This window comes from Pituophis catenifer, unplaced genomic scaffold, assembly GCF_029215685.1.
Source record: "Pituophis catenifer annectens isolate HBS135680 unplaced genomic scaffold, rPitCat1.0.hap2 SCAF_1, whole genome shotgun sequence".
NCBI classification, from domain to species: domain Eukaryota; kingdom Metazoa; phylum Chordata; class Lepidosauria; order Squamata; family Colubridae; genus Pituophis; species Pituophis catenifer.
Window position 1 is genome coordinate 39,186,748 of NW_027256881.1, and position 26,871 is coordinate 39,213,618.

General features: G+C 37.8%; 1 protein-coding gene across 2 annotated transcripts in view; it reads left to right on the forward strand.

Annotated features, from left to right (window-relative positions):
• Positions 1 to 288: 288 nt before the first annotated feature.
• The window catches only part of RRP36 (ribosomal RNA processing 36), a 42,811-nt gene continuing 16,228 nt past the window's right edge, over positions 289 to 26,871 (forward strand). The window contains exons 1-3 of one of the 2 annotated variants that reach the window (XM_070932313.1): positions 289 to 450; positions 3,612 to 3,680; positions 4,392 to 4,854. In XM_070932313.1, the coding sequence (XP_070788414.1) occupies positions 4,425 to 4,854 (430 nt within the window). In that variant the 5' untranslated portion in view covers positions 289 to 450; positions 3,612 to 3,680; positions 4,392 to 4,424. The remainder of the gene's footprint in view (positions 451 to 3,611; positions 3,681 to 4,391; positions 4,855 to 26,871) is intronic. The other variant, XM_070932314.1, reaches the window with a different exon arrangement.

A 26,871-nucleotide genomic window follows, 5' to 3' on the forward strand; every position in this document is an offset into this window, starting at 1 on the left:
ATAGCCGATGGCGGAGCTTGTTGCGGGGCTCTCTTGCGGGGGGAGGTGGAAACGGGCTGGCCCAGTTGTTTGTAAATAAAGTCGTTATTGGAAAACTTTCCCAAGTTCTGTCTGTTTACTCCGGTGACGTCAAGAGGAAGGCGGGGTGAACCCGGGGTAGGCTGGCTCCCTTCGGAAAGCCGCTCCTGCCCTCCCCATCCGGAATGGTGGTTTCCAGGCGCGCATGCGCAACTGGCTGACTCACAGCCTTCCCCCCCCCCCGCTCTTTGTGACTTCCGCGAGCTCAGCCCCTCTCCCCCCCTCCCCCGTCGTGCCGTTGCCAGGAAACGGAAAGGAGCTGTGGCGGCGTGACCTACCGGCAGGCCGGAGGAGATCGTGAAGGCAGGCCGGGGAGAGGGAACGGAGTGTGTGATCGTGTGGGCATCAGCGTGGGCAGCCCGTCACAGGCAGGTAGAACTCGTGTTTAACAGCGCCCCCCTCCCCGGATTGTTCTCCTATATCTTTTCCGACAGACTGCCTCTTCCGGTGGATGACCCTTAACTCCCCTCGAATGGCTGCCACTCGTCCTTTGGTTACCGACTGGCAAGTGAGAAAGGATAACATTTGAGGCATGCACAATTGGCTGCCTAATAAGAATTTATTGTTATTTGGCCGGGTCACAGAACGGGTAAAATTGCTGTTTAGCTAAAATCGAAGGCGATACAATGAAGCTAGTGAAGAGAAGGACCAGGGGAGACGTGATAGGAGTCTTCCAATATTTATGGGGCTGCCACCGAGAGCAAGGCGGGTCAAGCTATTTTCCAAGGCACCCGAAAGCCAGACAAGAAATAATGGATGGAAACTGATCAAGAAGAGATTCAACCTGAAAATAAGGAGAAATTTTCTGACAGTGAGAACAATCGACCAATGGAACAGCTTGCCTTCGGAAGATGTGGGAGCTTCATCACTTGAGACTTTCAAGAAAAGATTGGACTGCCATTTGTCAGAAACGGTGTAGAGCAGTGTTTCTCAACCTTGGTAGCTTGAAGATGGATGGACTTCAACTCCCAGAATCCCCCAGCCAGCAGCGCTGGCTGGGGGATTCTGGGAGTTGAAATCCACCCATCTTCAAGCTTCCAAGGTTGAGAAACACTGGCGTTGGGTCTCCTGCTTGGGCAGGGGGTTGGACTAGATGACGTACGAGATCCCTTCCAACTCTGTTAATCTGTTAAAGCTTCCAAGTTCAGAGGCAATACTGTATGGTTTTGCATTTTGGATGATAGGGAAATAAAACAGATTGCTGGTGGTTTCATAGGGGTGAAACCGCAAAATATTTTTAAAATGTCTCCTGAAATACTGTATTGTTTCATACACCAGACTTTTAACTTCCAGTAGATATTTCTTCTATATGTCTGACATGTTCTTAACTGATTTAAAAAAAAAAACCCTCCTCCACCTGAAACCAATAATCAAAGCGTGTCTGCATTTCTAGGGTTCATTGATAACACTTTCCATCACAATTTTAGTGAAGCTGTGGCCTGTCTACCCATTTTCTCCGTCCATCTAATAGAATCGCAAAGAGGAAATCAGCAGCAAGTGTTGAATAGAATAGAGTTGGGAGGGATCTTGGAAATCTTCTAATCCAACCCCCTGTTTAAGCAGAAAAACCTATACCAGTGATGGCGTGACAAAAGCAGGGGGAGCACAGGGGGGTCGTGCGCATGTGTGCCCACACCCATATTCAATGCCTCCCCCATGTCCTTCCCCTTCCCCCACGCATGCACGCGCAACCCCCCCACGCACCCCCTCTTTTGGCACACAATGGCAAAAAGATTACCAGTGGGCCTGGTAGGCCCTTTTATTGCCCTCCCCAGGCTCCAGAGGCTTTCTAGGAGCCTGGGGAGGGCGAAAATGGCCTCCCTCTCCCTCTGGAGGCCTTCTGGAGGCTGGAAACAGCTCGTTTCCCGACTTCCAGTGGGCCTGGAAGGCCTGAAATTAAACTGATCGATGTGCGTATATGCGCTGGAGCTGAGGTAGGGCAACACTTGTGTGCCTACAGATATGGCTCCACATGCCATCTGTGGCACGCGTGCCATAGGTTCGCCATCATGGATCTATACCATTTCAGACAAATGGTTATTCAATATCTTCTTCTTGTTGCTTTTACAGTTTCTCACATGTGAACAATATGAAAAGGAGGCCTTTTGTAATGATAGCTCCTACATGTTAGAAAAATTCCATCAATGACAAACTGCCATGTTTTTATAGGCACTAATTCTTAAGTCCTTGCATGCTAGAGTCCCAAGTAACATTTAAAATTAATGTTTGTGTTGAAATATGCACATTTAATTCTGTCTGGCAGAAACAGCACTTTAAACTTTAAGGCACCTCTTTCTGTTATAATGGGAAAAGCACTTTTGTGCTATCTAAATGTTTTAGACTTCAGCTCTTTTTAGTTCCAGCTAGCAAAGGATTGTAGAAGTTGTAGTCCAAAACATCTGAATGTTGCCAAGCTGCTTGCCTTGTTTGGCCTGCTTAAAGCATATCGCTTGGAACCTGATATGAGACATCAGTGTAAGTGGCTGGGTGCTCCTGCTATCCTACTTCATCTCTGAGCAATTAAAAAGAAATTCCAGGCTTATACACCATAACTCCATCAAAATCAGCCCTACAGCAAATTGTAGAAAAGTCTAACCTGCCTCCATCCCAGAAGCAATACATGAACAGTAAAGCCAATCCATTTGATACCGTGTTTTCCCGAAAATAAGACCCCGTCTTATATTTTTTTGAACCCTGAAATAAGCGCTTGGCCTTACTGCCATGCGCTCAAAAGCCCAATTGGGCTTATTATCAGGGGATGTCATATTTTGGGGGAAATGGTATAATTTTACCAAATTATAACATTCTGTTAAAGCACTCTAAAATATAATACAATGACCTGTTAATATTTTTCTTCATTAATTAGCTCTTGCATCTAATAATTGGCAGTATCCTGCTCTTGAATATTGACAAAAACCTTTTACATCAATAGACTAGCCATAGATTTGTCTGTTAACATTGAATTACTTTGAAACTGCCCAATTAATGCATTTTTAGTAACAAATCAAAGGGATCAGGTCAGGAAATAAACTACTGGATTCTACATATTAGATTTTTTTCCCTTGGAGAACTAAAGTTCTTGTTCAGAGCACAGTTTTGTGCTTGCTTAATTTTACTAAGTACCAGCTTTGGTAAGAAGGTTTTTCTTCCTACAATACAATAAAGAGAAATACGTTATTGCTCTTGTGTTAATTATGAATTAGATTTTAAAACCTGCCTAGAGAAACATGATAATAGCTTAGGAAGAATTCATGGACCTAAGAAAGGACAGATCTTGTTTTATGGATCTTTTCATTTATAATTTTTTCTCCTTATTTTAATATGACTGAAATTAATGCTAAAAGGAATTATTAAATCACTTGATGCAAGAACTCTGGGTTCCTACCATTATTTCTTGAACATTTGAACATTATACATGTATAAAATGTCTCTTACATGTATAAAACTTACCTACTCGAGATTGTTAGACTTCTTTCTGGCTCTAGCAAGTAAGATTATTTGATGAACATTGAGCTGAATTTAGGTTCTCTCAGTTAACAGAACTCTGGAAGAATTGAACAAGCTACTTCTTTGACGCCCACATTGGTTACTTCATTTAAAAGGTATATTCATATAACTTTTCAGTTTAAAACATAATGGAAGTGAGGCAGTATGGAAAAGTACCATAAACATATTAATAAAGGTATTATCTCTTCAGTTTTGTAATGTTTCAAATAGCAGATGGCATCCATACTTGAAATATAATGTATAGGCATGTGCTAGATGTGATGATATATAATAGATTAAAAGATTAAAAAAGAGATATCTGTGTTCTTTATTGAAGAATCTTAATACCATAGATCTTTCCTTAGATAAGGAAATAAATATACGAGGCTGGGCAAATAATTCAAGATTTTTTTCCCACAAGTGAAGCAACTTCTGTATCTGCTCTTCAAAACAGCTATTTCATTAGCTATTCTGCTGGAAGTGTGTTCTGGGCATGCACATGAATAACTCAGACGATGTTGGAAGAACTTCTTAAGTAATTGCAGTGATGCTTTGAACAACTATAGTGGCTTCTTACTGTTTCAGGAGCAGATCCAGAAGGGTACTTCACAAGCAAAGCATGTTATCAAATGAGCACAGTGCCATAATTCCTTCCCAGTTTATAAGCTCCTAGTTTATTAACTCTTTGAATACAGCTATTTTTCATCTGGGAATGTGCATAAGATGATTTCAAATTGAGAAATATAATTAGACAGCCAATCTCATTTTCTATTATTGAATTATAATGAAAGGAAGGCTAATAGAAATTTCTTTCTTACTTGAACTAGTGATTTGACACATACAAAAATACCAGAAGCCTTATGAAACACCTGCATGAAAATAAAGCTGGGGGCCAGCCCCGTAAGAAGAATTCCTCCTCTGGTAAGGACAGCAGGACGCCAACAGTGCAGACTCTGGATGACAGTGGGCGGATCAGTATCTTAAATCGAAAACTCTTGGCCCAAAAACGATCTCTACAAGGTTTGAGCAGCATGGGAGGTGGTGCTGCAGGAAGTGCCGATGATGCCAAAAGACCTAAGCTCTTGCCTGAAGTGAATTCACCTAGCCAAGAATCTGAAGAGGAGTCAGATGACAGCGATTATGAGAGAGTGGAGAGTGATAATGATGCCAGTGATACTACAGAGAGCGGTGAAGATGATGGGGATGAAACTGGCAGTGATGCATCAGAAAGTAGTAATGAAGACTCTGAAGAAACCGCAGGCCAGCCTTCAAGGCCTGATTTAACAAAAGGTAAATAAACATTGATGCCTAGAAAAATGCAATAAATTGTGCATCTCTGTGTCACTGATTAGCAGTTCTGAGCTTTTCTTTCTTCTAAACAATCTTGGGATCATGTCAGTGAACATACACTATTTGCTTCATTTAGTTGTCCTCAAACTGTTCTCTTGATTGCTGGTTTTGTTATATAACTGTCTTGTTATATCTGTCACTTATTTTGCTAGCACTGACAGGGATGTCCTTTCTGAATGACATATTGACATGCTGCACATCTCTATATGATGTTGCAAAGATGCCAAGAAAATGTCATTCAACAGCTTATTTCAATCACTATAATTAAATGTTTTAATCATAATGAAATAATAAGGGCTCATAAAAATACGGAACAACTAGCTTAAATGGTTGTATATATATTGAATAATAAGAGTGTCCAGGCTTCTTTTCAGAAATAAATTCAACATTCCCGGCAAAGCTTATCACTATTATTCTGTGGCAAATTAGAAGATAAAGGAAAGGACATTTAGAAAATAATGGCTTCTGTAATAAAATGAAGTGGGTTTCTTGCAAAATGAGAAGAATTGAATTGAAAATGTCTAGATTCACATACTTAACCATTGCTGTACATTGCTTTTCAGTTGAAGCAAAGGCAGCAGTGTTATAGTTATAATACTGATTATCTTTAGAAAGATGTTCAACATTTTTTCATGATATGTGAGAAATTTCTTAAATCTGAATCAAATGAATTATAGAAAATTGCGCAATTGATTTTTCCCTTCATTATTATGATAGTAGATTAAATTAAAGGAATTAATCCCTACATACATGTACACCTAGCATGTTATTCCTTGTGAGGTAAACCACTGCACAAAGTGCAGAAAAAGAATAAGAAGTAGTAAGCAAAATAAATGAATGGTAGAAGATATAAGAATTAATACCTTTTTAAAGTCTAAAATATTATTCTGGTGCTTATCTGTTCTGTATTGACATAGTCATATGAAATCACATGCCTCTGGTTACAGACAGGAAAATATGTGACACTCTTTGATAATCTCCTTTCCCAATATTATTGCTTGTTGAAAATTCAAAGCCTGATGAATAAAACAATATCAGGAAATGAGCATTGGTGCTGAAAATGAGCATTTTTTTCATGAGTCATATTGACTCCCGCAGTTAAGTATCTGAACCTTACAATAAATCAGTTTAGCTACCACATAAAAGCCAACTTTGCCTCTTGATAATTGTGTAGATGTTATTTTCATTGTCAGGTCTGTTGAGAATTAACTGCAGTGTAGAGTCATAAATAGATGCTTCAGTTTTCAGCCAAAACTAGTGTAGGGTCTCCTTCACGGAATGAGCTTATTAGAGCATTGTGAAACTCTCGGCAAGAAGCAGCCTGGAGCATTAATAAAGAACAAATGAAGCATGCTGTTTCCATCTTGAATATACATTTCCTAAATGTAATAAGCAATATGATATGGTGTTCATAATTGTACTTGGGTGAGATTTCCTAAGGCAGGGTTTAAGTTGGTATTTGAATTCTTGTTTGAATATCCAGAAAGATTAGGCTGTGATAAAATCCAGTTGATCAGAATCTGATCTGACTGTCTTTCAAAGCAGTTAGATTAGATGAGAAGACATGCACATTAAATATCTTTAAATGATGTTTGATGGCGATCCATGTTGTTTTCACTGTTTTGGAGCTATATAGCCATACATTCATAATTATTATATAACCCAGAAATATTTTCAAATGAGAATTGAGATTCCTTTTATGCTGATAGTTTGCCAACATATGCAAAGTCTAAGAAAAATAGAAGGTGTGTGTGTGTGTAGGGCGGGTAATAGCAGTGGTGGGATTCAGCCAGTTCACACCTATTCAGGAGAACCGGTTGTTAACTTTCTAAGCAGTTTGGAGAACCGGCTGTTGGAAGAAATCTTATTTTTTTCCACTTGACAGGGCTAATCCTGTAAGGAAGGCAGGAAGGAAACATTCTGGTGTTGTTTCTAGCCTAATCTTTATTGCCCTGCTTACAGAAACTGTCTCTCTGGTTAGCCCTTATTACATTGTAACAGCTAAGGTTAACAGCTAGGCCCATCGGCGTGAGTGACGTTGAGTTGGCCACGCCCACATGGTCACATGACCACCAAGCCACGCCTACCCAGCTGGTCATTAGGGCAGAGAACTGGTTGCTAAATTATTTGAATCCCACTACTGGGTAATAATAATATGTGGCTATAGGTGGCACCGAACCTGGCCATGGCAAATATTCTGTTGCAAGGAATACAGCAAATTATTTAAGAACAAAATAAGTACCAATAATTTAGTTTCAGACTTGGATCAGTGAGAAAGAAGTCTGGTGTGAGGTTTATATGGTGGATTGATATAAAACATATGCTTTTGTTTATTCCTGTTTTAGATACAGAACATGTAAAAAGCAATTTTTGGTTGTGAAAAAAGTAGAGGGGTTTGTAAACACCCTATATCAATATCACATCTAATATGTGTTTAAATATGACTAAAAAGATGAAAGAAATCAGTATCCTGAACTCAATAAATTGAGATTTTGCCATTCTGTAACTATGAGAGAGAGGTGTATAAAAGTCTTGAGAGAAGGGAAAAACTAAAAGTTAACATGTTAAAACTGGAGGAGTGAAGCAATGAAATATAATACAGTAGTTGGATGCTTGTGTGAGCTTGCGTCTTCATTTGTTTTAATATAATTTTATTAAACTTTTAATAATTCTTTTTATAATCTATGTAATCATTAAGATAAATTGCAAGTTAATTTTTTTTAGTTTCATACAAAAAAATCTATAAAGGTTTTCCAGTTAGAATAAACATAAATATTGTCTTTTCTGTGATCAAAGAAGTCAATTTAGCCAACTCAATAAGTTCCATCATCTTCACCAGCCATTCCTCCATTGTGGGCAATGCAGGTTTTTTTCCTATACAGCAGGGGTTCACAACCTTTTTGGTTCTGTGGACCGCCAGCAGCTTTGGCAGTTTCAGCAGTGGAGGGGAATGGTTTCACATGTGCAACCTAAATCCCAAGCGTGCACATATGAAGTTTTGCACATTAGCTCCCCTTGCTCACCCCCCCCCCCCGCTTTGGCAACAGTAATGTTACTGCAGTTATCATGTACAAAAAAAGCATTCCATAACATTTTTCCAACTGTTTTTCAATCAACCCCAAAAAAACTCTGGCCTCAATTGTATATTAATATTTAAAATCCTCTGACTCAGTGTACGTGTTTGAATCCAGAATTTTCTGTTCTTTACATGTCCAGCAATATGATACAATGTTCCTTCTTGTTCACATTTGAACAATATTATTTCTTTATCTATAAAATGCTTCTTGTGCTGAGAACCAACAAAGATGTTTTAGAGCAGGGGTCACCAACCTTTCGGACCTCAGGGGCCACTAAAGTCATAATTTTAAATCCTGCGGACCACTAATATGATCTGCTTAATGACTGGCTGGGTGGGCATGGCTAGGTGGTCATGTGACTGGGTGGGCCAACTCAATGTCACTCACGTCGAGGGTTACGGTTAGGGTTAGACACTCACGTCGAGGGGCGCCTCGCCAGCCTCTATTCACCCCTTCCCTCCCAGCCACTCCTCGTCGCCAGGGCTCTTTAGGGCCCCAACGGGAAGCAGTTGTTGGAGCTAAGCAGCCATCACGAGAAAGAGTTGGCAAAACAGCTCAGTTTAAATTGGATATGACTAGAAAGAGGCTCAGCAGAAGCACCTCACTGAGGACTACAAGCATAGGCTTTCCAAGCAGAGGGAAGACCTGCGGGAGTGCAAGACCAGGTGCTGGCACCTGGAGGCTCAGCGGGTTGTGATGGTCAGCCAGTTCCAGGCCATGAGGCAGTCCCACTGGAACAAGGCCGTCCGGCTCTTTGCTACCAGAGGCACTTCCCTCCAGCCTGTGCCCAAAGCCCTGCACCAAGAGACTGAAGCAGACCCCAAGTCGGAATTTCTGCCCCCCTCCAACACACACACAGGACCCCAAAGGGGGAGACTCTCTGCAGCAACACAAACGTTCATTGCACGTATCTGTCCCAGGGGCCATAATTTGAGGACCCCTGATTTAGTGCAATATAAAAAATGCAAATAATTTTTCTGTGGACCACAAACATTTTCTCGCAGACCACCAGTGGTCCACGGACCACCAATTGGTGACCGTTGTTTTAGAGCATAACCTGGGTTTGTATTTGTTCCATATTCTCAATATAGCATGTCTAACATAATGATTTTAAAAATACACATTAACTGTGACTTTATTTTACCACAAACATCCTTGACACCCAAATCTCATGTCCTTCTAACTTTAAAAGCCTTCTGTTTGTCAGCAACACTCAACTGTTTCTTCCAAACCAAGCAGCAAGGTAAAAAATATATTTTCAAATAAGGTGAACCCAAACATCCTCTTTCTTTTGCATCTTAAAACAAAGTGTCTCAACAAGAGAAAGAGAAAATGCCAATTCACCCCTCTTTTTCTACTTTTTCTCATGTGGCACTCTGTTGTACTGCCAGCATCACAACCAACATCTTTATAGTTACAGTCAGCATTACATATGGCTCATATTACCTTTATCCTTTGTTTTGTAAAATTCACCAATTGTCTGGACTCTCTGATAGTAAATATTAAACAAAAAACATTCCTATGAAGGACTGGTTGGTTTGTCTAATTGAATTCCAGTTTGTTCAAAAGCACTTTCAGAAAAAAAAAACCCCACAAGTTTTCAAATAATTGTCCCTTTTATCCTTCTTAAACTTTCTTACAACGACTCTTTGTTAAGCTTTTTAACAAAAACGTTTAAGTCCTTTAAAAACTTTTTTCTTTATTCCTTCACCAAGTGGAATTTTCTTATCCTGCTGCTCAGAAAAAATTCTCTGTAGCTGTAAATAGCTGTGACATCCAAAACAGTTCAAGAAATAAGGCTTACAGGCTGCATTATAGCTGTGAGCTTGATTGAAATTCCTCAACTCCCAGTCATGCAGCTCAAAAGCTAACTGCAAAAACCTCGGTTTCTGCAGTCTGTTCCCGAGGGTAATTGTCAAGAGTACCAGTGGGTAACCTCACAATCTCACGTTTTTCCCAAGAGATTTTGCCAACCAGAGTTTGCTTCCTGGCCACCAATTTAATTACAATGCCAACATCACTCCTTCAGGGACAGGAGTAGGTTCTAAAATTTTTTACTACCGGTTCTGTGGGCGTGGCTTATTTTGTGGGCGTGGCTTGATGGTCATGTGACAATTATTTAGGATTTAGCAGAGGTCTACCAGGCTTTTAACTGCTTGCAGAGCTGTACCGATCTACCCATTTATTTTTGCAGGCACTGGTCTACCCATTTATTTTTGCAGGCACCGGTCTATTCATTTGTTTTGTTTTAACACTGATCAGTTGTAGGGCGGCCCTTAGAAGCCCCGCGGCAAGAGTTTAAACAGTTTTTTTTCCTCTAGCCATCAGCTGGGACTCAGGAGGCAGCAATAGATTGGGGGTGGGGCCAAATAAAAGGTAAGAATAAGGAGGGGGGGCGGGGGGGCAGAACTGGTTCGGTGACATCATATCGTCACCGCTACCGGCTCAGTGGAAACGGGAGGAACCCACCACTGTTCAGGGATATCTAGTTTGCCATGATTTCTCACTGGAAGCCAACTTGTTCCTTGACATTATGAAGGAACAAGTTGGCTTTTCTTCACATAATACTTGGTTTTACTGGTTCATGAAAATGGATATAATTCAAATTTGTACCCAGTCTCCTGTTTATCATCCTTTAGAACTGTAATGGCACAATTGCAATTTATATACAGCTAGTCCTCAACAGTCCTCCGGGTGTTTCGCTGCGCTCTGAAGACCCTGTTGTTCCGCCAGGCAGGGCTATTAACATAACGTTTTAAATTGGGGTATTTTAAATTTCTGGGATTTTAATTGGAGCCTAATTATTTAATGATTTTAAATTTTAAATTGTTGTCGTGTTTTTTGTGTTTTTAAATAGGCTGTACACCGCCCTGAGTCCTTCGGGAGAAGGGCGGTATAGAAATAAAATTATTTATTTATTTATTTATTTATTATTTATTTATTTATGGCCACAATTGGGATCAGAATTTCTCATTGTGTCATAAGTTGAGTTGAATCTGATTTTACAACAGTTTTACAGTCATTGTTAAGCAAATCATCACAGTTGTTAAGCAAATCCAGTTTCCTCAAAGGGTGATTTTTGACGGAAATTGGCAAAAAGGGTCATAAAGAGCAATTATGTAATCGCAGGATGCTGCAACCGGTCATAAATGCAGGCTGGTTGCCCAGCACCGAAATTATGATCATGACTGCGAATAATGCAATGGTTGCAAGTGCAGGTACAAGTGGTAAATCATTTCTTCCAAGATTATAACTTAGAATTGTCACTAAGCAAACAGTCCTAAATTGAGGACTATGATGAATAGTAATTTGTTCATTTAGATGAAGATTGGCTGTGTGAATTGTACACTTGCCTGTATAAGGCAAATGTTACTGCTGAGAAAGAAGAAAAGTGTGGGATGTAGCCTTATAAAATAAGTAAAAACTTGATTCAGCACAGTGATTTGTCAAAACATGTTTATAGCAGTGAAGAATGGATAAAATTGCCAACAGAGATCACCTTTGGAATGCTATTCAAGACTAAACTTTATAAAGTGAAAGCTGTGTTATTATATGATAACCAAAATCAAGAATTAACTGGTAACACTCTTCAGACTAACATTTCATTAAAAGTCATAAGCTACAGTGTGATTCAGACTCCTTCTGATTTATAGTTCAAATTGAATCTGAAGTTGCCATTCATACTCTGTTCTGTATTAGAAAAATCTTTTTAAATTTGAATGAAATGGAAATCACTGTGCTATTTTCTAAGCCTGATGGAGAACATACAATTAAAAATATTTCAGCTAACAATCTGAGAAGGCCTGATTTGAATAATCAATTTTTAATGACCTTCTCCGTTTGTATTTATTTGTGCTGGAAGAGAAACATAGATTTTGATAGCTAAACATTTCCAGTAAACAAATTGACTTCCTGAACTTGGCACAAAAATTAGTATTTCTTTCTGCTATTTAGCAAAGAACACCAGGAACCTATTTTTTATTTATTTTTTATTTATTAGATTTTTATTCCATCTTTATTACTTTATAAATAATTCATGGTGGGAAACATACTCCTTGATCCTCCTGTTTTTCCTGCAGCCACAATCCTGTAAGGTAGGCTGGACTTTGAGAAAGTGACTGGCCCAAAGTTACCCAGCTTTATGTGTAATTTAAGCAATTAAATAATATTTCCAGGCAATGAAATTATTATTGCAGCATTTTGGTACATGTTCATTCTGATATCCAAGCAAATAAAACAGAATATTCCTAATAAAGTGTGCATAATATCAACTGAATTTTGCATTTATTTCTGTTACTCAGTTTGGTATGGCACTTCTTAGTTCCTTTCCTTCAGGTCAGGGTCAGAGCCAGCTGATGATCATGATCATAAGAGCCTTGGTGGTGCAGCAGACTAAAAACTGCTGTTAAAGTAGCACTTAGCTGCCAGCTGCCTGCAATTACTGCGAGTTCAATTCTCACCAGGCTCAAGGTTGACTCAGCCTTCCCTCCTTTCAAGGTAGGTAAAATGAGGACCCGGTTTGTGGAGGCAATAAGCTGACTTTATATAAAATAGAACACTGCTGGGGGTGGGGGTGGGGGGCAAAAAAGCCCTACTAAGCAGGTATATACAAAAGTATGAAGGCTATTGCTTAATGCATTGTAAGCCGCCCTGAGTCTCCGGAGAAGGGTGGCATATAAATCGAACTAATAAATAAAATAATAAATAAATAAATGACCCTCGTTGTGGCTTTTGGAGCTGTCAAAATTGCCTGGATTTATCATTTGTATAAAACTGAACTTCCTATTCTGTTTTGGAATAATTTGATTCTGATACCCCTGGAGTTCTTTCTAATATATTATTAATTTATTTAATCCATATTGCACATTAAACAGACTTGATCGAATAAAAATCAGAATTTAAATCAATGTAAATATATAGGACTTTATTTAAAGTTATTTATGTTGGTTTTTTTTCTTCTATCAGTGAGTAGAATGCTCATTGAAATCTTTGATTTGTATATCCTTAGGCAATGCAAACCATATGGAGGAGTGCTTCATAAAACACTTTCTGAACACAACTGTGCAAAGCACTGAAGTATTGTGTTCCTCAATGCAATTTCCTTAAAGGCCTCCATTTGCTACCTGGGCACTCCTGTCCATGCTTAAGCACTATGTGTGCTGCTGAAATTGATACTTTACTTGCCAACTGTCCAGATACAAAGAGGTGCTTGAGCTAGCTGCGCTGAGCCTTCTAGAAAACATAGTACTTTGGGTAGTAGTGAATTGGAGGGACAATACCCTCTCCAAATGATTTTGTACAGTCCTTTAAGTATGTGATTAGGTGGGAAAAATAATATTATTTAAATTGGTGGGAATAATGTTATTCTCATTTTCCTAAGTATATAGGTCAATTATGAAACAGTTGACATTTAATGTAGACTTGATAGTACAAAACAGCTCAACATGAAGAAAAAAAAATCAGCCTGCTACTGAAACAGATATCGGGAAAAAAGTGAGTGACAATGAGCTAAAATTATTAATTGGCAAAGAGAGAAGTAATTTTGAGGGTGAATGATTTGGTGTAAAAGAAGAAAGGAGTACAAGCATGAGAACTTGTAAAAAGCAGAATGTAGGAGGAAAGGACTTTAGATTAAAAGGAAATGAAAAGAAGGTGAAAATGTACATCAAATAGTTCGAAGGAAATCCTCTGGTGGAGAGAAAATGAAAGGAAGATAAATGGAAGCAAGGAAGAATATGAAGTAGTTTACATTCTTTTATAAAACACATTAAAATAGAAAGTGTGTCACAGATGACTGCAACCAAATAGCTTGCATAAAATTGCTTTGCATTAGAAACTGTTACAGCAAGTCAGGCTAAGAATCCATCTGAGTATTGTCCTTTCTTTTGCACCTAAGGGCTATTTCATATATGATTTCTGTGTTAGAGAATGCTTATGCTAACGTTTCTGATTCACATACTTGCAATAAGAAAAAAAGTTCCATTACAGTATAACTGCTGGCCTTTTTCAATAGGTAACAAAGCAAGATCCCTGGCTGTATAGGAGAGATTTCCTTCCTATAGTGTTGTGTATGTCAAAAACTTGATATTGATATAAATATTGAGATTTGTGTATTTTATTATTGTGCAAAGTATATGTTCTGCACACATTGGAAATACTTCCACAATTAGATGGATTTAAACAAATATTCTGGGCATGTTTGAAAGCTTCTTCGGAATTGTTTGGCATGAACTCTAAACTGCTTGGGATCTGAATATTTCAAGGATCATTACCTGACGTAAGAATTTCGCTTTAACCCCAGCGAATTGAGAGCAATAATTTATATCTCTGTGTTAACCATTACTAAGACCTTCAGAAAGTTTTGCCTAAAGGTCAGTGGAGGTTTCAGAATAGAGTGTGTTTATTTCAGAATGGGTGTTGAGGATGGGATGAAGGGAAAAACTCACATTCAAATGGAGGTTCACCTGAATTTTAAAAATTCCATTCCTTTTACCCTCATGTCATAGTCTACGCTATTTGTTGTAGCCCACCACACCAGGGAGGAAGATTTTTGGGGGGCTGTCAAAGAAAGGAAGGAATAGGAAAGAAAGCACTTACTAGCACTTGTACGGGTCCAACTCATAAACATAAAAGGAACACAGTGATGTGATACTTACCAGTATTGCAGCTATTGCTGTGCACAATTTATTCATGGGTCTGATAATGGCTTTTCTAAGAGATTTTTTTATGATTCATTACTAATTTTTTGCTCAAGTTCTTCTGAACTCGCGTTCTGTTGTAATAATAAATAGGAGTGCTCAACATCTTCTCTTTCTTCCATTTATTTTGTGAAACTTTCATTTCCTCTAGCCTAAACAATTCTTACTTTTGGTCATCATTTGTCTTTTTCCTCTTTATTAGTTTTAAACAGAGAAAATTGAAGGGAATAGCTTGAGAAACATACCATTTATTTATATGAAGGCATAAGATTTTATTTTCCTTTCCCTTTTTTATGAAAATTAAAATAGTGTATAACTGGACTACTATAACTCTTAATGTTTTCCTTGAATTGTCACAGATAATTCAGCATTTATTAACTTTACACAGTTTCAGATTTTTCTTCCTTTGTTTTTAATTCTAAATATGCCAACATTATTTCTCATATAATATACTATTTTCTATTCAAGTCATTTGCTCAGTTCCTATGAGCATTCCTTGTATCTGGAGTTTTTGATTGACTGGATTATATGTTGTCAAATTGATGTCCAGTCTCATTGACCAAATAGATCTCCAAGATGATCTATTTCCACCCTGGTCCTTTGGTACTCTTGATTTCTTAGCTTTTCATAGTGATCTCAAGAATTTTCAGCATCGGAAGTCCAAGACATCTTTTTGGGTCATTCCATGTCAAGTGGTCTGATTTCAGAAAAGTGCCCTGCTCGATCATCACGAATTTCAATGAAATTTTGTGTGGATATGCACACATGTCCCCAATGAATATTGATAAAGTGTTACGTGTGCCAATGCAATACTTGCGGAGATATAGGCATTTTTGTGACCCCATACCGCAGCCTTCTACAGTATGACTCTGAGCTTCCAGCAATTTTGAGACATAATATCTCCGGCAATATTTTGTTGAGAAAAACAAAACTTGGCCATCTTGTACACCTTTTTGCGGCTTGCCACCTAGATTATCTATAAGTATAATAAAGGCAGGATAAAAATGTCTTAAATGACTGAATAAATAAATAAATATTCCCTTTTTATCATACCAGAAGCCATTCATCCAAGCAAATTTCTTTCCTCAGCCATAGTTTCCTATCTAAGAATGGAATAAATAATAGATTTGGTAGAATTATTCATGTTTTCCTGTTATTTAATTTCTTCTGATCTGTAACCCTACAACACACACAGGCAAACAAGACAGAAAGAGAGAAAGAGTTGTAGGAAGACAGCAATTCCCTCTCTTGAAAATGGTGGGAGACTAAAAGTCATGAAAGTAAGAGGCCAGAATAGGTCACTGACATTTATATAGAACTCAAATGCATGTAAGATACAACAATCATAATTATCTATTTACAACAGCCATAGTTATTGATAGTATAAGTATAGTATAAGCTATACTTATTATAATGGTAGCATGAAATAAATTCACATTAACACCTCTTTTTCAGCCTAAGCCCTAGAACTATCCTTTAATATCCTTGAGGTATATTGACTTTGAGGAGCATTGTCTTTTCTTGATCTCCCACTGTCTTTATACTGATATAGTTTAGATTTTAGAACTAAATTTGGTTTCTTTGGAGCTACATTAAACTATTGATTCATGTTTCACAAGTACTGTCTAGCCCTGTGATGGCGAACCTATGGCATGCATGCCACAGGTAGCACGCAGAACCCTCTCTGTGGACACGCCCCAGCCCAGTTCCACCATGCATACATACGTACCTCCTGCCGGCCAGCTGATCTTCGGGTCTCTGCCACGCATGTGCGGACAGTGGGGCCTTCCTCGATCTCCGCAGGTTCCCCCCCAGCACGCCCTACCTTTCTCCTCTATTTCTGCCGCCTCTGCCTTCCCCGATCTCCGAAGGTTCCCCCCTCAATGCGCCCTACCTTTCTCCTCCATTTCTGCTGCCCAACCTGGAAGCCAAAATGGGGTGTGGGGATGCTGCACGAGGCCTGTTTTGGGCCTGGAAAGCCTCCTGCACCAACTTGGAAGCCAAAACGGAGCGCAGGGGGGGGGTGCAAGCACGGGAGGGTACATGCACAGGGGTGCTTGCATTGCATTTTGGGGGTTCAGGCATGCGTGCATGCATTCACACATGCGCATATGCACTTTGGGCACTCGGCACCAAAAAGGTTAACCATCACTGGTCTAGCCTGTTCCCCTATCCTATACTCATGCTTTTGACTTTTCCTGTCCATATGTAGGATTTTGCATTTGTTCCTGTTGAAATTTATCTTGCCAGTTTCTGGCCTATTGACACTGTCATCTAAATTATTGCCCCCTCTTTTTTATTTCACTATCTACAAGTTTGAAAATCATGAAAGAACTCCTTGTCCAAGTTATTTAAAAAATACGTTGAATAACATAAGACCTGAAATAAAGCCCCTGTGGTATACGCCTACTGCTATCTTATGGTTCAGCCACTTAAGATTTTATAATTAAAGAGAAGCTTACGTGCAAAATGGTTCAGAATTATGTCTTTAATAGAGGATGATATTAGTAAGTATTGCATTGTTTTCATTATATAACTTTTATTTGGCAACTTTATTATCAATCTGGTATTTTCAGTCTACTTTACCTAGTTGAATTTATTGTAGCTTTAAAATGTATAATATAAATCATTTTGCTGTGATTCCTCTCTAAGGAATTGGAATAAAGATAGTTGTATTTTAGAATTTAATATTAACAGAGATTCATATAAATTATTCTACGTAGATAGGGGAAGCAGATAGACATAAAATTAATAGTAATTTCTAATATAAGGTGGCATTTATCTATCACTTAATTTACTGGGGTATCCTTATACCAGAAATGCTGAATAAGCTAACCTAGGCTCAAGTAGAAATTGGTGATTGATGAAACTCTGGTGTTTCTCAGGGATCGACATGTCCAGATATAAAATCAGTAATTCTTGGGCTGTTTAGAGAAAAAGGAACTAAGGTGTGCTAGATTGTTATCATTAGCACCCATAACAATGTGCAAACTGCTCCTACCGAATTTCTGAAATATTTTGGCAAAGATTAGAACTACGTTGTGGCATTTCTTCTCATTCATAGATTATGTTTTTGGAGAGTACTGTGCTGGTATAATATTTTTATATCTTGGTAATCTTGGCCTTTATGGATCAATAACAGTTTGTCTTGGTAACCTTATATATTTACCTCATAAGGAGAAGGCAAAACAAATGCAAATAGTTTGTCAGCTCTCTTAAAGTCAGGAATTCCCAGCAACCACTCCCAATCAGCACTGTCAATTTCCATGTATGATTAAAAAAAAAAGTAAGTCCAAATCACCTGGGGCTCAAAATTGGGAAAATATGACCCAGGACTTGTATATTCCACCAATAGCATTTGAAACATTTTCAGTTTAGAGATTCAAACTGGTAGAGAAAGTGTGCATAATAAAATATTTTTTGCCTCATGTAGACTAATCAATACCCTAAGTACTTCATTTTTCTTTTCCTTATTTGTTTTCCATTTTTTTGTTTGATAGTCATTAACCTAGTAGAATTTGTAATATTGTTCCTTTTCTAATTTTAGAAATAAAAAAATATTTTACCTTAGGCTGACTATATCTGAAAGCATCCAAATCAATTTGTATGCCTTTACATATTCAATATCTTGATATATATGTTTATATATATCTTAATATAGCTGTCTCACTTTAAATAGAAAACTTTTTTATTTTGTTACTTGATTCAACACTTACAAGAACTTCAAATTAATAATTGGGTTTGGCGTGGGAAGCAAAACCAGGGGAACTGTGAGAATGGTTATTATTTAGAGTGAGGACAGAAAAATGTTCAGTGAAGCATGTTGATGACAAGTGGCATTCACTAGTTAGCTGCATAAAAATAAATTGATTTATTTTAGGTTGTAAATGACAAACCTTTGGCACTTTTTTAAATTTAAAAATAAGATAAACAGAAGGAACTTCTGTCACGAAGAAATGTAACACATATCCTTCCTCTTCTCTTCAATCCTTTCTTCTTGAGCAGAATGGTTGATTTGATTGGTTATAGGTTTGAGCCAATATGGCAAATTCCTTGTTGAGATTGAAATGAAATATATAATTTGTCTTGCATTTGCAGAAACTTTGCAACAAAAGAGTACATTTTGTTCTTCATTTTCTGGGGCATACTTTGAGAAACTACCAGGATGGAGTTGGTGTTATTGCTGCCTTTAAGAGCCATAGTGGCGCAGTGGTTAGAAGGCAGTACTACAGGGCTAACTCACTGCTCATTCCAGGAGTTCGATTCTCAGCTGCTCAAGGTTGACTCAGCCTTCCATCCTTCCGAGGTCGGTAAAATGAGGACCCAGATTGTTTGGGACAATATGCTGACTCTGTAAACTGCTTAGAGAAGACTGTAAAGCACTGTGAAGCAGTATATAAGTCTTAGTGCTATTGCTATTGCTTTAAATATGTAATATCCATATAGCATATTTCACAAAGAAACTAAGGGAACTACATAGATGGAACAAGCACTTTTAGCTTCAGTTCAATTATAATCAAATCTCCTTTTGCTCTTCCAAAATTCCCCTTTTCTGCAAAGCCTGGGCTTTAGCCATCAATCCAGCTGAAACAAAGTTAAATATATTTGTGTGCATAATATACCTGTGGGTGATAGATAAGTGGTTCAACATTAAAATCATTCTGTTCAGATTTCAATTCTGTTTTAGGCATCCTCCCATCCCTTGCTAGAATGTCTAATCAATTCAGGGCATTGTATACCAGCCAAGTTAATTTAGGGACCGTCCTGATATTCTTCAAGATTGGACGTGTGAGATATATATATATATTATATGTGTGTGTATGTATGTACTGTATACACACACACACATAGGTTTCGCCTGTTTAGTAGTTTCCGACTCTAAAGGCTCATTTCCATCTCTTAGCCAAGGGAACCTGCATTTCTGAATACATTTTGTGGTCATGTGGCCAGCATGACTATACACTGAGGCACATGGAATGCTGTTACCATCCCACCGAAGTGGTACCATTTATCTACTTGCATTTGCATGCTTTTGAACTGCTAAGTAGGCAGGAGCTGAGGCAAGTAATGGGAGTTCACCCCATCACCGCAATGCTTGGATCTTGAGCCCCAACTGTCAGTTTTCCATTGTGGCCCCATCTATCTGTCTGTCTGTCTATACTATTTCTAAATTGCCTATCTCCCTCAGAGGGAGAATTGTTGAAAATATTTTGGATTACACAGATAGCGTATAATTTAACACTAGATGAAGTAAAGCCATTATCAATCTTCAAAAGATGCTGTCAAGGTTCCGACTGACAAACCCAACCCAGCAAGCACTGATGAAACAATCCAATCTCTTAATACCAAAGTTTATTGAGTACATCATTTCGGCACAGAATGAAAGCAAAACCAGTTCTGGCAAATTCCTGGGCAATTCAATATAAAGTATAGAATCTTCCCTCCTTCCTATTAGTGCAAGTCATATTGTCCAATTGAGTGTCACAATATTGTTATGAGAAGATGTCTTGAAAGTCTGCCAAACACCTGCTGATGTGACCTTGGTTCTCATGGCTTGACTGCTTGATGTTTAAAATCCACATTTCAATTCCCCCTCTCCTACCCCATAGTTTTTTGGCAAGCTAAGAAGCAGTAAAAGTGAAAGCAGCTTGAATACACTTTGAAGCTTGACAGACAGTTTTGCTGTTGCAACTATTAGTGCTTCTCAGCTTGCCAATGAATTATGGGGGGAAGGGAAAGGGTAGATAGAGTATAGCTTCCAGACATTAAGATGCCAGCTGTGAGAACTAAGAACACTTCGGCAGGTGTTTACCAGAGCCAAAAGACTCTTTCACAACAATACTAGTTGACTCCATTGGACAACATTGCCTGGTCTAATAGGGGGAGAGAAAACCTAAATTTTAACTATGTGGATTTGTGCGGGAAATGGTTAGATCTGGTTTTGCCCTCATCTGTGCTGAAATGATGTACTCAATAAAGTTTTGCGTTAAGAGAGTGTATCATCTCGCCTGTGCTTGCTTTGGTTGGGTTTGTCAGTCGGAACATTGACAGCCATATTGTTTTTTAGAAACAGTAAAAAGTGGAATGGAAACAGTTGGAGCACCACTTGAATATCATTGGCATTGACAAATTCACAATCAGTCAATTACAATAGGCAGCTTTACTCAAAACAGTTTATATCCTGTGAAGATATCTGTAACACTTCAAACATCTACATCTATATGTCCCAGGTCCTTGGGAAGGACTTGATAGGCAGACAGAAATGCCAAATGCAGTCTGAACATCTGGCTGTGTGACAAACCATAATTAACAAGTACTGATAAGAAAGATAAAAACGTCTGGATAATAAATGTGGCCAATACCAGAGGCAGCAGAATAGAAAATAAAACTGGAGTAAATCACAAAATACAAAGACTCGTGAAAAAAAGAATGACTGTGAAAAAGAAAGCAAAAATGGTATTAATAGGTGCCTTGGGTGCAATCCCAAAACAACTGGAGCACCACTTGAACACTATCAGCATTGCAAAATCACCATCAGTCAATTGCAGAAGGCAGCTATACTTCAAACAGCTTACAACCTGCGACAATACCTTTAACATCATCAAACAACATCTCCCTCTCACAGGTTCTTGGGAAGGAATAAATGGACAAAATGCCAAATCCAGTCTAAATATCTGACTGGCTGCATGGCTAACCCTAATATTTACACGGATGACTGAAACTGTATGGAAAAATATTATCTGAAACAGAGTAGATGCTCAACCCTGTCAGAATATACAACCAAGATATTTCAGTAGAGTTTGGACTGGACAAATGTGCCACCCTCACCATCAACAAACCACTCAAAAAAGCATTTATGACTGCTGAATACAAACTTCAACTCTCTCTATGCAGTTAAAGCTAATTAATAGCTACAAGCTATTAATTGAATTGTGTAAAGAGATGATATTGGGAGCAAGATGAAAACGTAATAAATTATCAACCATTCATCTGAAACACTAGCAACAATGTAAATCATGTCCATTATTAAGAATATACAATTATAGTATTTAATTATTCTTACTTAATAAAAACAATGGTTTTTTTTTAACTTTTATTCCTGTAATAGTCAAATGCAACTAAGGAAGAAAGTACATGCTTAAATAATATAGTTCTTCCTTAGATTACATATACTAGCTGCTTAATTACATCTTTATCTCTGCAAGAAAAAAAGTGTTATTAAATCTATGAAAATAGGATGGTTTTTTTATACAGATGGTTATCCAACTGAGAGGCATAAAATATACATTGAAGTCTTTGCTCAATCAAACTGGAGGTCTATAATTATGTTTTTTAAATAAAGTCTTTCCAGTGTCCTTCAGCAAGGCTTGTATAATTAATTTTGAAAGTTGGGAAAGAATTTAATGGTTGTATAAGCTAGTATCCAATCAACCTGTTACATATTGATGCAAAAATATTGAAAATAACTCTGCACTGTAGACTACTGATACTACATTCAATTATCCATCATGCACAATTTGGCTTATCAGATGCTTGAAGGCCTTTTATAATACTAGATTACTAATTGGTATTCTAGATGCACATTTAGAAAATTTAAAAGGAGTGATGGTCTCTTTGATTGCAGACAAGGCCTTTGATATGATTCAGTGGAGTTTTTTAAAAAATAAAATGAATAAATATGGAATTCCTACTTGTCAATTGGATAAATGTACGTTACTCTATTGCTAAAAATAATTACAAATTGACTTATTTCTTCATCTCTTAATGTATTATATTAACTTATTTTAAAAGTCCATCACTTTTTACTTTGAAACAATTGGCCAGTCTTATTAACCAATTACAGTAAATTTTAATAGCATACAGAAAAAAATAATGTTCAAAAAAAGTTGTAAAATATTGACAACTATGAGGAATTAAGAAATGTTTGACAGTGGAGCAGTCTTCCCCTATGCTGAAATCAAAAAATATTTCTGAATAATCAGTGAGAGCTAAGTATATTAAAATACTGTAGTCCATTGTGGCAACTGTCTTCCACTAAGCCTAAATTTAAAAAACAAACATCCAAACAATGTGAAATATGAAACAATGTTAACTAGCACAAAGCATTATTTTGTTTTGGTTCCCAGCTCAAATCTTTCAGAGGCTTCTTCTAAGGCAGTGGTTCTCAACCTTGCTAATGCCGCGACCCTTTAATACAGTTCCTCATGTTGTGGTGACCCCCAACCAGGGGTGGGTTCTAAATTTTTTTACAACCGGTTCTGTGGGCGTGGCTTATTTTGTGGGCGTGGCTTGGAGGTCATGTGACTGGGTGGGCGTGGCTAGCTGGTCATATGACCGGGTGGCCATGGCTATGTGTATAGGGACTACCCAGAGGGCTGAAAAAAGTGATTTCTGACAGGTCCTCGGACTTTTGACTGGTCCTCACACTTATGACCATCCTCACATTTATGCCTGTGCAGCATTCTTAACAACCATGTCACTCATTTCACAACTGCTTCTCTTCAACATGGTATAAGATAGGGCAAAAAACGTAAAATGTGAGGACAGTCGTAAATTCGAGGACTGGTCAAAAGTGCGAGGACCAGTCAAAAGTAACTTTTTCAGCCCTCTGAGTAGTCCCTGTGCACAAAAGGACTACCCAGAGGGCTGAAAAATGTGATTTCTGACAGGTCCTCGCACTTTTGATCGGTCTTCGCACTTATGACTGGTCATCATTTATGCCCATTGTACCATTCTTAACAACCGTGTCACTCATTTCACAACTGCTTCTCTTCACCATGGTGACAAGATAGGGCAAAAACGTAAATTGTGAGGACAGTCGTAAGTTCGAGGACTGGTCAAAAGTGCGAGGACCAGTCAAAAATAACTTTTTCAGCCCTCTGAGTATAAAAGGATACAGCAATAGAGAGGGATGAAGGAAGGGAAGGGAAATTAACTTTTGTATTTTAACTTTTGTATTTATGTGTTTTATTTCGTGCCTGTTCACCGCCCTGAGTCCTTCGGGAGTAGGGCGGTATACAAATTTAATAAAATGAAAATGAAATGATTGAAATTAGAGTAGGAATGAGGGTAAGAGAGAGAGGAAGAGGAGGAGAAGGAGAAAGAAAGAATAAGTAGGGAGAAGAAGAAGGGGGGAAGAGAAAGTAAGAAGGAAAGAAAAGACAGGTGGTAGGTTTGAGGAGAAAGATTGCTGTACAAAAAAAAAGATGAAAGGGATGAAAGCCAACCCCAAATAAATATAAAGATATTAAGATAAAGAATGAATTGTTAAACTTTAAAGAATAAAAGAGAACAAATAGGAATAAATAGCAATAATTAGAAACACACATACAAACATACAACATATTTTCTTTGAACAGAGTATTTGGCCGGTTCACAAATTTAAACAGTTGTAGGAGGTTAGCACCCACCCCTTTCCTAGAAGAATGAAATATTTTGGGAAATATTAAAAAGGCAGAATATTATATTTCCCTGGATGAGAAATGGAGAAGCATATTTTACAGACAAAGCAGCTCCCACCTTCCTACCCCCCCACCCTTTGTTAATGGACCAGAGGCTGAAAGTCAATCCTTTGTCAAAGGACATTTGCAACACAATAGCAACAGAAACTAACACAATGGGCCCCATCTAGCAACTGAAACTCACCACACGTGACCTGGGAAGCATGTGACCTGGGAAGCACGTGTGACCATCAGCCAGCAAGGCTAGCTAAGACCCCCACCCCCTGGGAGTCTGACAACCAATCAGGATACTCTTTCGGGGCCCCAAGAAATGCAAAGCCAGAGAGAGCATAAAAACCCGAGGATTTACTGTATCTGCCCTTTTCTGTTCAGGAACTCAAGCCATGTGTTCCTGTCCACCATTAAACCATCTTTCCAAGCAGTCTCCATGTTTCCAGTATCTTTTTCCCCACTTGGAGCAGAACCCAGAAGGATATTTCTTCCAACACAATGTTTAGTCATTTCAATTAAATTTACAATTTCTATATTTCCTTTTTACCATATTTATTCCTCATCTATTTTTTAAAAAAACCAATATTACCCTTCATCCTCATCTCTAATCTTAATCAAATTCAATTTTTCCCTTCTATTCTATATTATACCCCTTCGCATTGTCATCTATTTTTATATCCATCCTCACATTGGTTAATTATGTAATTATGTAATACAGTTGTTTAATACAAATTCAACATTTTAATATAAATCAATTAGTTATATAACTATCTTTTTTGTATATTAATCAATATGAACATGAATATTCCAATTATTTCCATGCAACCCAATTTCTTACAAATCAATTAATTATATTTACCAATAATAATAAACCAAATAATTTCCCCCATATATTCCTCCAAACCACAACTTAACCATTTCTGCTTTCAACACAATATACAATTAATAGTATCTCAATTATTACAATTCCCTAGTTAAATAAAGCTTTTTTTCTTTTGTGTTTTAAAATCTTGAACCTCCTCTTTTGCCCTAAATTTCCCATTGTTTGCAGTTTTGCACCTACCTTTTTTGGTGAGGAAAAAGAAAAAGAAATCTCTCTGCCTCATTTTGTCACGTTGGAGCAAAGACCCTTCTTTACTTTCAGTTTCGCTTTTTCAGCATAGCTAGGGGGAAAAAAATTTGCTCCAGGAATTTACCTCTTTGCAGCTAGCTCTTTGAAGCCCTGCATCAAGAATTTAAAGTTTTTTTCCCTCTAGTCATCAGCTGGGACTCCGGAGGCAGCAATAGATTGGGAGTGGGCGGGGTAAGCGAACGGCGACCGGGCGATCCAACAGAGGCAGAGGGTGAGGGTGAGTGAAGGCATGGGGGGGGTGAGAGAGGGCTTTGGCGACCCCTGTGAAATGGCCGTTCGACCCCCAAAGCGGTCGCAACCCCCTGGTTGAGAACCGCTGTTCTAAGGCATTGTTGTGTTGAAATGTTCAGTTCCCTTGCTCAGTGTATGAAGCTGGAAACACTGTTCAGACCTTCTCCGCTCTGATTCTCATGTGAGTTCTTTCCTCATTTAGAAAAAAGAGTCATTTGCTATTTAAACTAGTTTTGTGTTCTGTTGGTGAAAAAGACTTTTTAGTTGGTACACAATGCCAGAGAAATTAGAATATATGAAGGTATTTCCAATATATATTGGAGATGTGAACAAGAGATAATGCTTGGTGATAGGTTAAAAACAATTTTAAAAATGGATTCAACACATATATTAAAACAGAAGATTTTGAAGAATAAGATGTTCTGTGTACCTCTGTCATGCTGGTCACATGACCACCAAAGTGATATACAGCTTGAAGAGTCATGGAAGAATTTTTCAATAATGATTACTGTAGCAAGAATATTACATGCGCAGATATGGAAACACTTGGCAGAATCCATTGTAGAGGAATAATTGGCAAAATTAACAGATCTTGCTGTTAATGGATAAAGTAACTTCTTTGATTAGAAAAAAGTCAGTATCTACATTCATTGGTAACTGGAAACCTCTTATATATTTTTTGCTTAAAATTAAAAAAATGAATTTGTGATTTATGGTTTTGCTAATTAAACAAGATAAATATGGAAAGAAGAGCTATAACTTTAGAACAGGGTTGTCAAACAGGCTGGATGCATCACACGCTAGCCAATTTAGCGAAGGAGGGAAAAGTGCCGATTTGTCACGTGATGCTGCCGTGATGGCATGAGTTTGGCACTCCTGCTTTAGAGAGAACAATTAAGATATAATTGTTCTTGCTGTGAAGTATATCAAAAGCCACTGTTTGCATCTTTATATTTTTCTTTCTGTCTTGCTCTTTTTAAAATTTTCTTTTCTTATTGCACTTTTATTTTTTTCTGTTCTTTCTTTTTCTTTTAAACATTTCCTGCTCTAATTTAGTTTGTTGTATTCTTATTATTCTTAAAGCTTTACAATAGTTTAGAATTTTATTTCCATTTATATATAAAAAGAAAAATATTCCCTTAGAATATACTTGTAATACAAAAGTCTATAGCAGTGTGAAAAATATGAACTAAGTAATCATTCAGAAGTATGGTCAAATATAAAAAGTTTTGAAGTATTAGAGCACTAACTTCAAAATTCTGCTCTTAAGCTTCAAGTGAAAGGAAGTGCTTGTAGTATACTATAGTGAATATGGAGAACATGTTTGGTTTTCATTGCCTGACCTGTGATGACACTTCAGCACCCAT